The 15,932-nt window shown below is 36.7% G+C and overlaps 1 protein-coding gene across 1 annotated transcript; it reads left to right on the top strand.

Annotated features, from left to right (window-relative positions):
- Positions 1 to 14,323: 14,323 nt before the first annotated feature.
- Positions 14,324 to 15,388, top strand: LOC311286501 (5-hydroxytryptamine receptor 4; the record flags this gene model as incomplete). The annotated part of the gene is made up of 1 exon (XM_084402718.1): positions 14,324 to 15,388. One exon carries the CDS (start codon positions 14,324 to 14,326, stop codon positions 15,386 to 15,388), a length of 1,065 nt encoding a protein of 354 aa, XP_084258844.1.
- Between the last annotated feature and the right edge of the window lie 544 nt (positions 15,389 to 15,932).

Genomic DNA, 15,932 nt, shown 5'->3' with positions numbered 1-15,932 from the left:
AAGGTGGATGGCTTCTGCAGTGCGCTGCACTGCTAGGCAAATGCTATAGTATATGAAGGTTGAGCAGCGAGCTCATTGGCTACTGATATGGCAGGAACCAATCAGCTGCGCCCTATAGATAATGATGTGATTATGAAAAGGTGAGTATAAGGACCTATTAGCCTGCACCATCTAGAGTTTCATGCCAGAACTCTGTATTTCAGTTCAGAAGAGATTCCAAAATCAAGTCTTTTGACTCTAATATCTCATGAATACTTAATTCAATTCAAATCCCTCATGAATACTTTATCTATATCACTTAAAACGGCAAAGACTGTTGGTGTTATTGTTAATGTAAAAAACAGATATACAGTAATTCAGAATACTAAATGCATTTTATGTAACACTTTCTTTGGAGGTTGCATAAGCTGCATTCATTGCCTGATTAAATAGCTGTTTATGTTACAAATTTTAATATCTTTTCGTTTGACACATTACGCTGTTCCATTAATATTTTATAAAAAGTAATATATAGTATTATGGTATTGCCCCAGTGACACACTGCATAGCTTTTGGACATTGGAATGATTTTAAAATACACAAATACTGTTTGGAAAAGAATCCAAAATCTTGTATTTTCACTCTAATCATTCATGAACGCTTAATAAAAATTCAAATTCCTCATGAATACTTTATTTATATCACTTAAAGGTACAATATGAGCTGCAGAATTCAAAGATAATCATGTTTGTCTTGTAATTCATTTCTAGCTCAGGTTGCTGCCTGCTTCCTGCAATATAGTATATAATATATCCCTTAAGTGTCAACGGCACTCATCCAAGACCACTTTAGCAGTTTCCCTCTGGTTAAGATTCTTGTCACGGAAGCTGGATCAGTGTCCTCGGAGAGGTGCTTTCTTGCAATGAGCCACGACCCGTGATTTGTTTTACGAACTGAAAGTGCTGATGGGGTAACTTCCTCTTCACGATCACCCTGTCGTGTCGGTGGTCAGTGTTGTTATAAGAAACATACAGGTCATGTTTACAGTAGAAACGGTTCGTGCAGTATGTTTGCTTTGGACTTTTGCCTGGTTGGCACTGGCGTGCTGTGGACAGTCATTGGCTGGATGAGGAATAATAGGCGGGGTTAGTTCATATTGTATGAGACTGGCCTGTGCTTTCCTCGCTGACCTGTGACCGGCACCGCTAAAGTCTCATCAATCACCGGGGACTGTCAATGTCTCCCTGCTGAGCACTCAACAATCATGAGTTTGTTTTCTTTTGTGATGACCCTGATAAGGTGCTGCTGTGAGTAGCTTTAAATACCTGATGCAGATCATTGTTCTTGCTATGTAGATGCAACTGAACAGGAGAGTTTTAACCCAAACATCCTGGAGCAGATTGAAGGATATCCTGCTTTCTTCAGCCAGTAAAAGGCAAAGACTGTCAATGTTATTGTTATTGAAAAAAGAAAACAGATATGCATTTTCTTTGCGTTTAGTGTCTATCAAGCTTGCATTGTTGCTCCAACAAGATACATCTATAAAAGCAGAATAACACATATGTGACCCTGGACCACAAAACCAGTCACATGGGTCATTTTATTTTTAATTGAGATCTATGCATCACATGAAAGTTGGATAAATAAGCTTTCCATTGATGTATTGTTAGTTAGGATAGGATAATATTTGGCCAAGATACAACTATTTGAAAATCTGGAATCTGAGGGTGCAAAAGTATCAAAACATTGAGAAAAGCGCCTTTAAAGTATTCCATTTATATTCACGATTGTGCTGCATTCACTCACAAAAATAAATGTTTTATATATTTACGGTAGGAAAATATCTTCATGGAACATGATCTTTACTTAATATCCTAATGATTTTTGGCATAAAAGAAAAATCGATAATTCTGACCCACACAATGTATTGTTGGCTATTGCTACAAATATACCCATGCAACTTGTGACTGGTTTTGTGATCCAGGGTCACATATGGTAAAAAGAGGTTTTAAAAATGGCAAAAAAATATTTTTTATTAAATAAATCTTTCCCTGATTACAGTAAATAGCTGTGTTAAAAAAGAAAAAAGAAAAAAAGATTTTATCAAGACAGCTTTTAACCATTTATTTTTACACAAATTAAGTTGTTCCATTAATACTTAATAAAAAGTTATATATAGTTTTGAACCATATTTAGTTTTCTGTAAGGTGGGCCTTTTGTCATATTGTACCCTATTATGTACATGCTAAACAACCCATTTTAAGAACTGTAACATTTCTAATAATGCATTATATTACAATATACTTTAACCATGAAACTTTAGTCACATTATAGGTGGTGATACAATTATTTATCAAAATATAAAATGGAATACAATGTGTCTTTTAAGATATCTACGGTATTAGATAAACATTTATTTTGCGACAGACAGACAGATGGATGGATGGATGGATGGATGGATGGATGGACGGATAGATAGATAGATAGATAGATAGATAGATAGATAGATAGATAGATAGATAGATAGACATACAGACAGATAGACAGAGAGAGAGAGAGAGAGAGAGAGAGAGAGAGAGATCAACATGTACAACAATGTATTACAGGCTGTGGTTACCTTCAATGAATTCTGCTTATTTATAGTCATACACGATCCTTGATCATATTCATAATTAACAAAATTCTCATTATGCAGGGCTCAGTGCAACACATCCTGCCTGTTGGTCTCAATCTGCTTATTCAATAGCGCAGATGCTCTGTGCCTCTCCTGACAAACACTCACATTACATATGAATGACTGGGCTGGAGACACCGCTGGCCAAGGAGTGAGTCTGCCTTTTATCTGGGAGCAATTGAAAACCCCACATGTTTAATTAAAGCTCATCCTACACACTTGAAGGACTTGAGCTCAGACAGGCGCTCCAGGTATCTGGAGGGCAGTTTCGCCTGTCAGATGTAACACAGCAGGGGGTCCTGGAGGGGAGAGGGACACGCATAGCACCTCATGTGTACGTCTTGCTTCACATATTCTGTTCGTGGTGAGAGAGACCCGAGTGCTAAAGGAATTACATGTGTAGGTGGGCTGGGGAAGATGATTAGCAGGGTTACAAGTTGACAGATAAAAATCATTATGTTAATGTTTATAACATATTAAAGGGGTCATAAACTGCATTGTTTTATAATGTTTCTCGGGGTGCACTTATAATGTTAGTATGATTTGTAAATAAAAAATGGTCATAATTTAGAAATAAAAAGAATTTTTCCTACCCTGATTTTAGCCTCTGATTTTAACGCTCTGTTTGAAGGGGCGTGTCTGCTGTGAGACTTCAGTGTAAACGCTCACTGCTGTGATTGGCTGACATATTTGCATATGAAATAGCTAAGTACATGTGGAATCCTCTTGAAAACTTTTAGCACATTTTTACTATTACAGCTGTCAAGATTAACTAATTGTGAAAATTTTTGATTATAGTATTGCTTTTTGATCTATAGCATTATATTGAGATCATGGCATGAAAGGTTGCAGTGTTGAACATGTAGCCGATGACAGACATGTCTGTTGAGCGCATGAATGCAGTGATCTCGTCATTGCAACATGATTTCTGCACGCTCACGAATGCTTTCATCATAACTAACAGTGCAAACACAATGTAAATAAGAGATTCGTTGATTATAGAACTCAGTCCAGAACTCAGTCACTGATAAACTTGCGCTGTTTGATTGACAGCTCCAGCGGTTGTAAAGGGAGAGTTCTTTGATCGCTTTCTATATATCATTTAATCAGTTTAAATAACAGATTATTTTCACCCTACTAAGAGACACAATGTGAAGTTGACCGTTTAGTCACTGATTTGTTTTAGACAAAAAAAAAACATCTGACTTTACATGAATCATAACATATCAGAAATGACTGGTCGCAGATCAGGCATTATGATTAACACCATTACTTACATGTTGTGGCATTACTGTCGAGTCCATATCGTAAAAGTCTGTTTGCAAAGCCTGCGCCGAAATTGTGACTAATTTACCAATGATTCATTTGTGATTCACAGTGAAATATATGAATACAAATAAATAGGTATTGTATAGAATGCCTGATGGTTTTTGGCAAAAATACATTACCTAATTCTATACATTACCTAGGCATTCTATAGAATGCCGGATTACACACTTTGCCGGTAACATATGTACCAAAAACTAACTGTCCACGTATGTGGACGTCATGCTACAGTGGAGTCAGATTGTATAAAGTCTGATTTCTGTAACCTGCTAGTATGTCTGTTCTATTTTTGCAAAAATGTTATGAGTCGTCTTATATTGTAATAAAACAGACATTTAACAAATATTTTAACATAAATAACCATTCAAAATTCAGGTCACAGAACCATCTTGAACTGTGTTCGGTAACACTTTAGTATAATGGTCCGTCATTACAGTTTTTCTCGATTGCTTAAAGGAGTCATAATGCTGTGTTACCTTGGATACCCAAATGCTCTATTATAGTATTTTAGGCACTTCTAAAAAAGAAAAGTGGAAAAAAAATCAACACAGAGCCCCTCAGACCCTTATTTCTAAAGGCATTATTGTCTCGCGAGATCTGATGCGATGTTTTGGCTGTCGTGGACGGTCATTATAATAATGCAAATGAGGGGCGCGTTGATTGGTTGCAGGAAGGAGGGGGGTTGACACCGCAGCTAACTGAAAGCTATTTTCAAACTGCATGTTTTGCATGAGTTTGGCTAATAATGTTTAGTGGTATATTGTTTTCATACTTGCATTTAAACAGTTTTAGCCACTGAGCATGGACTCCTGTACCGTCACTACTGTAGCTGCTAGTGTAAAACAAAGTCGAAAGATGTGGCCAGTGTTGGGAAAGTTCACTTTCTACATGAACTAGTTCAAAGTTCAGTTCACAAATTTTAAAATGAACTAGTTCAGTTCATAGTTCATATACTCAAAATTTTGAACTAAGTTCACAGTTCCAAAAATGAACTAGTTCATAGTTCTTTTTTTCCATGTTGTTGCGAGATATTATTTTTCAAAATGATTACCACAGCCCCCACAGACAATTATTTTATCAGTTTTAACCTTCATATGCGTCAGATTTTTTCCCATCTTCACCGACCTTATCATAAAACTCGTTTAAATGATCATACGACGCCTCCTTGCTGCTTTTTGTTTTGATTTGTAACGTAAGTGATGAGTCGTTCATGAAAGACTCGAGGTTAAGTAATTATTTATGTTCCCTGTAAACGATTTTTGACTGCATTATAATGATTTCTTAATTCAGAATATGATCAAGATTGCGTAGGTGGATGTGTTCGGGGAATTTGCCAGTTAATAGTAACATTTAAAGCCCCTTAAATGAACGAAATGACTCGAAAAAAGATTTGTTCATTTTGATGAACGAGATCGAAGAGGTCGAACACGGGTGGCTGGTGTTGCCAGATTGGGTGTTTTTTCCGCTACATATTAAGGGCGGTTTACGGTGGGTTTTAGGTGGGTTTTCGCCTGGAAGGCTTTATAGAAATCTGGCATCATACTGAACGAAGTTAAACTGAGAGAGCGTGGCGTTCACAGACACCAGAATGAACGAGTTTACAGTAACGTTCATCTGGCAGTAATGCGGTACGTTCAGTTCACGTTCGCCCAAAATATGAACGAGTTCATGAACTATCGTTCAATGAACGCGTTCAGGCACAACACTGGATGTGGCTAGCATTCGTAGAGTCCATTCCCCGTGTTTACCTCGAAGGTAAATTGTTAACCAGTAGAGCAATAAAAACACAGTCTTACCTTTTCAATTTCTGGCAAGTCCCTGATGGTTGGGATGGCACCTTTTCCCAAACGGAGCTTCGAGGCCAAGTTCGCCTGATACTGCCCCAAATTTGTAAAAGATTCCGGTGTAAAATGTTTAGCACACACACCTAACGATACGCCACTTGAAAGAGTTGTTGGGACAGCGTCATTAAAAATGAATTTCATCCACTGTTCCCTGATAGTTTCGTCCGTTTTTGGTAGATAAAACACATTTGCATGTTGTTTGTGGCAGTCACCCACAGAGCATCTCAGGTGTGCACTCGATTTCTCCATCTTTCTCGAGTCAACTAAACTGAATCTGAGGGGGAGAGGGGCGGGCTTCCCGCGGCATAGGTTTGCGGTGTCCATATTTGGTATATCCTCCCCCGTCTTGACGTCAAGAAGGGGAAGAAATCAAAATCTCGTTTTTTCTGGCCTATTTTACAAACCCCGAGGTAAACAAACGCTTCACTTTTAAATATCGGCTTCCCGGCCAGTGTATAATCATTATGCAATCATAACATACATTGATTCTCGTGGAAAAGTGAAATTTCTACATTATGACTCCTTTAAACACTATAACCAGGCTTTTGAACTAAAATTTCAAAACCATAATGCCATTTATCAAAAAGCACACCCATTTCACTAAACTATAAACACTATTCCCTGTTTTGACACATGAGTCAGATTTGTTGAACTGTCACTGCAAAACTCTACACACAAATCCCTTCATTTCTCATTGCCTAGACCATGTTATCATTTAGAAAGCACTAGCATTCAATATTGTTCACTCAAGTCAGCACAGCTTCAGCTCAGTTAGCACACAATTACCCAGGTGGAAACACTAAGAGTCAAAATTGATCACACATCAATCAGATCCTTCAATAGATAGATAAAAGGGCCCAAATCAGTTTATTGAGTTTTGGAACAATGGATCCAGAAAGACCACAAGCAACATAACTTACCAGTTTTGGAAATGTTGTTTTGAATTTATTGCACCAGTGTGTTAGACTATGTTGTAGTGTGTGTGATTTTGAGGGCTTGTGTGTCCTGTCTGAGGGCAAAGTTTGGTTTTTCAGCAAGAGTGAATGGTTTTGAGTGTAGAGCTTCATTTTGACCTGAAAATAGGATGTTTGGGGAACTGGGTGAGACGTTATGGATTTGTGTTTACAGTTTTGAGAATACGAGGCATAGTTTCAAGAAATGTGTTTAAGCAATCGAGAAAAACTGTAATAGGTAACTGCAGGAAGTAATGCAGGACAAATGAGTAGTACTACATTAACACTTCAGCTACTAACTAATATGGAAACAAGCTAGCTAATCAGTAATTAATATCAAATCTAGGAATAAGGTAGATCCTTATTAGGTAATCAATAATTACAGAATGAGATTAGCCTCATTAATAATTATCAAATACTATAACCAACTAATTACTAATCACAACATTACTGTGTGTATGAGATGTGATCAATCATCTTTTTTTACTCTGAATATAGCCATAAAATGCATCACTAATCACTAAGTGTTGCCTATAGTCACTCTGCAGGAATTACTAGTGATGTGGGCCATTATTTTATAGTGAAAAACATCTTTCTTAAGGAGTAAATATAACACTTGAATAATTAGTGATGCATTTTATGACCACGTTGAGAGCAAAAATTGCTCACATCTCAGCCACATTAATTTTGTGGTAATAAATGAATAATTCAGTAATTATTGATTACCTAATAAGTAACTATCTCAGTCCTAAATTTGACATACTTACTGGTTATTTAATCTTGTTTCCATATCAGTTAATAGTACTGTAGTAGCTGAAGTGTTAATGTAATAATACTCATTTGTCCTGCATTACTTCCTGCATAGTTACCTTTTAAAGACAGAACATTATTCTAAAGTGTTCTTTGCTTGGCGTTCTGGCCTCTAATGCAATTTATTTATTTATTTTTATATATAATGGGATGAATTTTGAGTTATCTTTTATATTTAAACACTCAATGTTTGAAAGTGTTTTGTTTTAAATGCCTGGCATTTTGGTTGCAGAAAAAGGGTTTTATGGACTGTTTTTCCTTTGTGACATTTTAATGGATAATGCATTAAAAAAAAGGAACATTGGCGCTCATCCCATCTACTACAAATTTGATCTGCTGTCCTGTGACACTGTTGTAGAGAGTAGCTGCCATGAGCACCTGCTCACAGTAGATCCAAAGGAATATTTCATCCATTTATATCAGTTTCAATATGCTAAGAGCCACCACAATTCTATCTATCTATCTATCTATCTATCTATCTATCTATCTATCTATCTATCTATCTATCTATCTATCTATCTATCTATCTATCTATCTATCTATCTATCTATCTATCTATCTATCTATCTATCTATCTATCTATCTATCTATCTATCTATCTGACTATCTATCTATCTATCTATCTATCTATCAATCAATCAATCTGTCTGTCTGTCTGTCTGTCTATATCTATCTATCTATCTGTCTGTCTGTCCGTCCGTCCATCTCTCCATGTGACAAAGGAGAAATTTTAAATCTAGATACAAAATACATGTAAATTTTTTTTGTATTTATGTTGGTGTCATACATTGTTGAAAATTAGTATTTTCTATCCGGGGTCTTTAAAAAAAAAAAAAAAAAAGTTCCCTTTAACTAAATGGCATGAGACTTGCTAGTTCTAAAAAAAAAAAAAAAAAAAAAAAAGATTGGAATGATATCTGGTTGAATGTAAGCAAGAAGAAGAAGAAAAAAAAGTTAAAAGTCAGGATGTTCGGGGTCTCCCGAAATCTCCCATAAAATGTGATTTGGTAACATCATAATGTAAATTTTTTTTTTTTAAACAAATGTAATATCACTCAATTTATTACAGTTTTTCTCGATTGCTTAAACACTATAACCAGGCTTTTGAACTAAAATTTCAAAACCATAATGCCATTTATCAAAAAGCACACCCATTTCACTAAACTATAAACACTATTCCCTGTTTTGACACATGAGTCAAATTTGTTGAACTGTCACTGCAAAACTCTACACACAAATCCCTTCATTTCTCATTGCCTACACCATGTTGTCATGTATAAAGCACTAGAACTCAATATTGTTCACTCAAGTCAGCACAGCTTCAGCTCAGTTAGCACACAATTACCCAGGTGGAAACACTAAGAGTCAAAATTTAACACACATCAATCAGATCCTTCAATAGATAGATAAAGGGGCCCAAATCAGTTTATTGAGTTTTGGAACAATGGATCCAGAAAGACATGAAGGAAGAGATCGAGGAGGGATAAGGAGGAGGAGGAGGACGACGACGAAGGACAAGAAGACAAGCAGTCTCAGATGAAATTCAAGCCACTCTAGTTGCCCATGTCTTTGTCAATGGTATGACTATGAGGGAGGCTGGGCTACGAGTAAGGCCAAATTTGAGTCGCTTTACTGTCGCCTCGAGAACCTTCAGGGAGGAGTGTGGTGGCAAACAGAATTCTATCACTGAATAAAAGACAAACATTTCCAATAGTCTTTGATGAGGTTTATTTTCTTGCAAGAAAAGGCCAGCAGTCGTACAGTCACACAGAGTGGCTGCAGAGTGTAACAGTGAAGGTTGGCCATCCTTCATCCTTTATAGTCTTGACTCCCAGAATGTTATCTTTCTAGGCAAATGATAGTATTTCAACCATACGTGGAACATTCTTAGACGTGTTCATCATATTGTCTCCTTGAGTGGATCGAGACCCTCCTGTCACCTACTAACACTCTTTACCATTCCAATACAATTCCACATAGAATAAGGTTTTGTGTGTGCTCTTTTACTGTCATATGATGGTCACACACATCTTACTGTAAGTAAGTAAATACTGTAAAAAAAAATTAGAGGAGAGAGTAAAAAAAATAAATAATTTTGTGTGTGTGTGTGTGTGTGTGTGTTGTACTGTGTAGTACATGAATGAATAAAAATGTGCCAGTGTATCCATTGGTTGTGTCTTTGGTGTTCATCATGTGAAAAGGTTTGTGAGGCGGGGAACCACAAGTAACATAACTTACCAGTTTTGGAAATGTTGTTTTGAATTTATTGCACCAGTGTGTTAGACTATGTTGTAGTGTGTGTGATTATGAGGGCTTGTGTGTCCAGTGTGAGGGCAAAGTTTGGTTTTTCAGCAAGAGTGAATGGTTTTGAGTGAAGAGCTTCATTTTGACCTGAAAATAGGATGTTTGGGGAATTGGGTGAGACGTTATGGATTTGTGTTTACTGTTTTGAGAATATGAGGCATAGTTTCAAGAAATGTGTTTAAGCAATCGAGAAAAACTGTAATGTTTTTACTCTACATCTGTGCAGCGTTTACTCCATCAGGGATGTGTTGTGGTATCGCCCCTTCATGTTTTGTGTTTTCTGCATGGTAACTGAATTTATTTTGACAAATTATGCAACAAAAAGCAATTTTTATAGTCTCCCATTGATGTCTATGAAAAAATATATATATTTATTGATTTATTTATATACATTTAAAAAAATAGCTTTAATCCCCCACCACTGCACAAATGTAGAGTAAAAACATAAATAAAGTGAGTGATATTACATTTGTTTTAATATATATATATTATTTTGTTACAAAATCACATTTTATTGTCTATAGTCTCTAGAGATCCCAACATCCTGAGTGTACATCCCAAACGAGTAGTTTAGAAGGGTTAAAAAAACCATAATAAATAATTTATTAATTACTCTAAAATGTTGAATAGTGTTACCTGTAATTAAAAAGTACTAATATAAAAAATACAATTCAACATATTATTACTGCATTTTTGATTTGTAGCCTATATAGATTTATTGGCAGAAGTTTTTCAAATAATAATTACAATTAATAGTTTTAAATATTTTAAATTATTAATGATTAACATTCGAAACTAACCAATCAATTATTATTATTATTGTTATTATTAAGAAACATAGCTAAAATAATGCCAAACTGCATACAATGTTTATTTTTAAAGAATTTCTAACCTTTTAATGATACTTAAATTTGTATTTATTTTTTCTTACAGCACCTGGATATTTTTTTATCTAAGCCCCACACAAGTTATCCAAACGTGTGTATTCATTATTATCGAATAACTTATAGATCCAGCCAATAATCTGCCAAGATTTCTGTGGAGTCGTGTGGGCACAGATTCTGTATGGGCCTGGAGCTAAACTCATTCTGAGACCAGAGCGCAGTGCAGTGTGTTTACTGATCTTATCCGTGAAATACAGATTCTCAACACAGCAGTTTGTATCCTTCTGCCTTCAGCTTAGCAAAAGCAATTATTTCATCTGATTCAAACATCAAGCACAATTTGGAAAACATGTAACCTCTCTGTTTATTACCTTGTGACTTTGATGTCTGCATTAGCCACACTGAGAAACAGCGAACAGTGCAGGAAATCTGTCGGATGTGAGGATTATTTGCATAACAATGCCCAACTCTTAATAATACCTAACACACAGGCACCCCCCCCCCACACACACACACACGCCCCGCCTACATTCTGATCAAGAGGACCGTTTTAGTGCTTACTAATGTGGCATATTCAAAATAACACGCACACACAGACACTTTAGCATCCTTACTTTACCGATGGAGCTGCCACTCGTCTATTCATCCAGGAGAAATGGAGGAAACGAGAAGAGTCAGATAAACATGGCATTGTAAAGATAGAAGAAACACTCCCATTTAGGTGAGTATTTTTATACTATTATTTTATACTACTATTTTGATAAATTATTATTATTACTATAGATCTCCCATGATTCCAGTATTTGTATGACATATTTAAGCATGTCAGTACTACTACTAAAATAGTATTTATTAATAATGATGATAATAATGTACTGTCGCTCTCTCCAAAGACTTATGGCATATTTAAGCATGTTATTAATAATAATAATAATAATAATAATAAATCATATTAGAATTATGTCTTTCAAATGCCTATATTTTGCGTCTTTAGGTATTAAAATCTGCTATGTCTAGATCAACTTTTGTTATTCTTAATTTTTTATAGTTTACATAATCATGAACCCTGAATGTTCTCTAAGTGATTCCCTTTATGACTGACAGGTCTGTTCGTCTCCTTGTTAGTGTGGGAAGGTGAGTTTTTTGCAGCCCGCTTTTTGTAGATAATAAATATGTCTGACTCAAATGGCCATTACTGCCCGGTCCAGTCTCTCCCTCCAATTCCTTGAAAGTAAAACAACAACATATTTTAAGTGAGCTGGCAGAATGCAGCGGTTTGATATGGGTCAATTGTTTAGCTTGGAACGCGCCAGAGATTGGTTTTGTTCAAGAATAACAAACAAAGCGACTGATAGCACAATCACATTGGATTTCCAGTGGCTTTAGTTTAAATATAAAGATTAAAGGGATGAATGGCAAGTCATTTGTAATAACTCCAGTAAGTTAAGTTCAAGAATATAAACAAATGAAATGTGCTTGTGGATTGTCTCACATGATAACCGGAGGAGAGGTTTTGCTATATAACAGCTGAGCGCTCTGTTATGGTCTGGATGTCTTTATGAACTGGATCAACAATGGCCCCATGACTTTATTATGCACTTAGAATTAGTCAGTGTTTACATCTTAATGTGGAGCTTGGGGTTGAGTTTAATAGGTTGTGTCTGAAATGAGGAACGACCACACACGCAGACACCTGCATCTGTTTCTCCCTATGTCCCTTTATCTTTAAACTGTATTCTCAGAACATTGTCTTGATGTTCATGGGTTCTTACTGCAAGAGTGTCTCTGTACGTTCCCCTGCTGTGTCAGAGGGATAGAGTGCATCTATGAACATGTCTGTTAATACATTTAAGTGAACAGTGTCTGCAGTCCTAACCTCGCTGATCTGTCATTTTGCAAAATTGCTAATAAGACATGGGAACAGATATAAATCTATCATTATCATTTCGCATTCAGTGTGAATTGCACTATAATGTGCAATACAGTATGCACAGAAAGCCATTTGGCATTCCTCTATTTTTGAGCCAATCTTCATACTCAGTCAGTCTCTATAAAACATTTTGTTATAGGGACACATCTACAGCATGCTACATTTTATTATTCATTAAAAGATTATTAAAACAATAGCCCACGGATAAATGAAAATTTATGTCAGTTTAATGTCGTTTCAAACCCGTATACGCTGTTATATTATATTGTGATCTTTTGCAGATTTTCATAAAAGCACATAGTGACATTTGTCAAGCAGCACCACAAGGACGACTTATACGACTTGTGCGCTATATTTAGTGAAAAGTCAAAACACCACTGATTCTAACAGTGTTTTGAGTTTAAAAGATCTATATAGCACATTAGCTGTATAGACACATTTTTTTGTTGTTGATAATTTTATGGTGTTTTTGCCCTTTTTGGAGCTGGACAGATGTGGTCACCTTGAACTGTTACTGTATATGGAGAGAAATGCGGGTGAATAAATAAAGACAGTATTTTTTATTTTTGGGTGATCTTTTCCATCTGTGCTAATGCAGACAGCGAAAAAAATACTAAAATAAAATAATACAATTATAATAAGCAATAGTACCAATTGCTGATATCCACAAAGGAAACATTTCTTTTAAATAAAATTACTTTTTTTAATGGATTTGGTAAGTAAGAGCAAAATGTTAAGCATTACCTCTCTCCCTGTCACATGGTCCCATTGGTGGTAATTAAAATTTGATTGTTACTGAGCTAAAACCATTTTTTTTTTCTCCGTCAAACATCCCCAGATGTTGTTTTCAGGTTCTGTCATGGGCTGAGAAACATGCCTGTCACTCATTAGGAACTGACACTCTCTTCCGCTTGACTGGATGCGAGACAATTCATTGGTGGTTTCAGTTAAACGCGACGTACATTTTACATGAAGAATGTGCAATGGAAGGTTTCTTCATTCAATCTCAAATATGTTATTTTTTAGAATTCCATTAATTATGTAACACATTACACCATCCCCTTGAATTGTTTCAAATAATGAAAGATATGTGTCAGACAGTCAGACTGCATGCTTTCAAACTCGTGTTTTTGCTCACATCCCAATAGGGACTAAGTTAAACTGTAACAATGCTGATGACATTTTAGGTTTGCCTGTTAAGTCCCAAAGGTCAAGATGGGGCGCACTGCAGGGATACAGTTCCTGAGACAAGGTCGAGTTGAGGGGCTTTATATGATTCTTGGCAGATACCCAGAACTAAAAGATCCGAAATATTGTTTGTATTGCAGATTTGGCTTGGGTTTCCCAGTCTGTTCTGCTTTTCCCAGCCTTACATGAGCTTCAGGGGCAGTTGTCACTTAGCAAAAATATTAATGGTGAAATAGACTAATTATTATTGTGTGGGGAAATGACACAGCCATTTTTGTTCGCATATATCAGTAACTGGACAATATCTCAAACAAGCATTCTTGTTGGTCTTCTAAAACACAGCGTGTTGTGAGATCAAACAAAGCATTTATCAATGATCATGGGAATACATCTTGAACGCATGTGTCTCGTTTATCACCAGGTTGAACAGCATGGAAAACTCCTCGGAATGGAGCAACGTTTCACTCGATGCCGATTTCGAGGCCTGTGCCACGTTGAGGAGCTCTGGTTCACGAGCCGCCCTCTACGTCTTCATCATCGCTGGTATCGTCTGCACCGTTGTCGGAAACTTCCTGGTGGTGCTCGCCATTGCTTACTTCAAACAGCTGCAGTGCCCTACTAACTATTTCGTCATGTCTCTGGCTGTCGCTGACTTCCTGGTGGGCCTTGTGGTTATGCCGTACAGTATGGTCAGAACAGTGGAGGGATGTTGGTATTTCGGTCCAACCTTCTGCCATCTTCACTCCAGCTTGGATGTAATGCTCTGCACGGCCTCTATCTTCCATTTGAGCTGCATTGCTTTTGACCGCTATTACGCCGTCTGCAACCCCTTGGTGTATTCGTTTAAGATGTCCCTTAAACGTGTCGGTCTGCTGATCGTGGTTTGCTGGGCCGTTCCTTTCCTCATCTCCTTCGGACCAATCCTCCTCGGGCTGCACAAGCTTGGCGTGGACGTTCCTTTGCCCGAGAACGTATGCATCTTCTTAGTAAACCGCGTTTATGCCGTCATGGCATCCCTTGTTGCGTTTTACCTGCCTATGGTGACCATGTTGGTGGCCTACTGGAAGATCTACAAGGCGGCTAAGCGGCAAGCCATGCAAATAAGCGCGATGGAATCGCAGATGGCGGCAGGTGTGGGCAAGGACTCGAGTAAGAAACAAAAACATCGCAACTCTATAAGGAGGGAAAGAAAAGCAGCCAAGACTCTGGGCATCATAATGGGTGTTTTCCTTCTCTTCTGGCTTCCCTTTTTTACCGTTAATATCGTTGACCCATTCATTGAGTACGGGACTGCTGGTGTGATTTGGGATGTGTTCCTGTGGTTGGGGTACGTCAACTCCTCCCTAAATCCTTTTCTCTATGGTTTCTTCAACCGCTCCTTCCGTAGGGCTTTCCTCATGATCATGGGCTGCAGAATATGTCTGTACGGCACAGCTCAAGGAATGGACCTCTCTCACTCGAAAAGAGATGCCAGTGAGCGCACAGACAACCAGTAGACTGTAGCGGCAGTTCATTTGTTTTAAGAAAATGACCCAAACTTGTTCCTGTCCACCCCATACAGCTATATATATATATATATATTTTTTTTTTTAAATGCCAAAATATATTATAAAATAGTGGCAAGAACATCCAGGATGATTTCTTAAAATACATGTGTATAAATGCAATTTTGGACAATGTTAATGCATTTAGATTAAAAATATCTTAAGAAATTGTTAATACTATATGAGGAAATGTAAGTACCTGACACTTTTTTGTATATATTACAAATATATATTTGAAAATTAGAGCTGCATGATTCTGGATAAATCACAAAATATCACAATTCTCCCACGATTCTAAACAAACAACTAAACAAAATGACGTAATTCTGAGAGGTTCTGACAAAATGTTAATTGCTGCAGTCTATTTAAAATGTTTAATTAATCTCAATTAGGCTATAATTTTTTTTTTTTTTAACTCAATATAGTGACTCACTCATAAATACTTTTATAACTGGATGAATCAGCGTTTTTGAAAACATCTCTTGAATGAACAATT

The sequence above is a fragment of the Rutilus rutilus genome, assembly GCF_951802725.1.
Source record: "Rutilus rutilus genome assembly, chromosome: 2".
Lineage (NCBI taxonomy): Eukaryota > Metazoa > Chordata > Actinopteri > Cypriniformes > Leuciscidae > Rutilus > Rutilus rutilus.
This window is presented reverse-complemented; position numbering and strand designations above follow the sequence as displayed.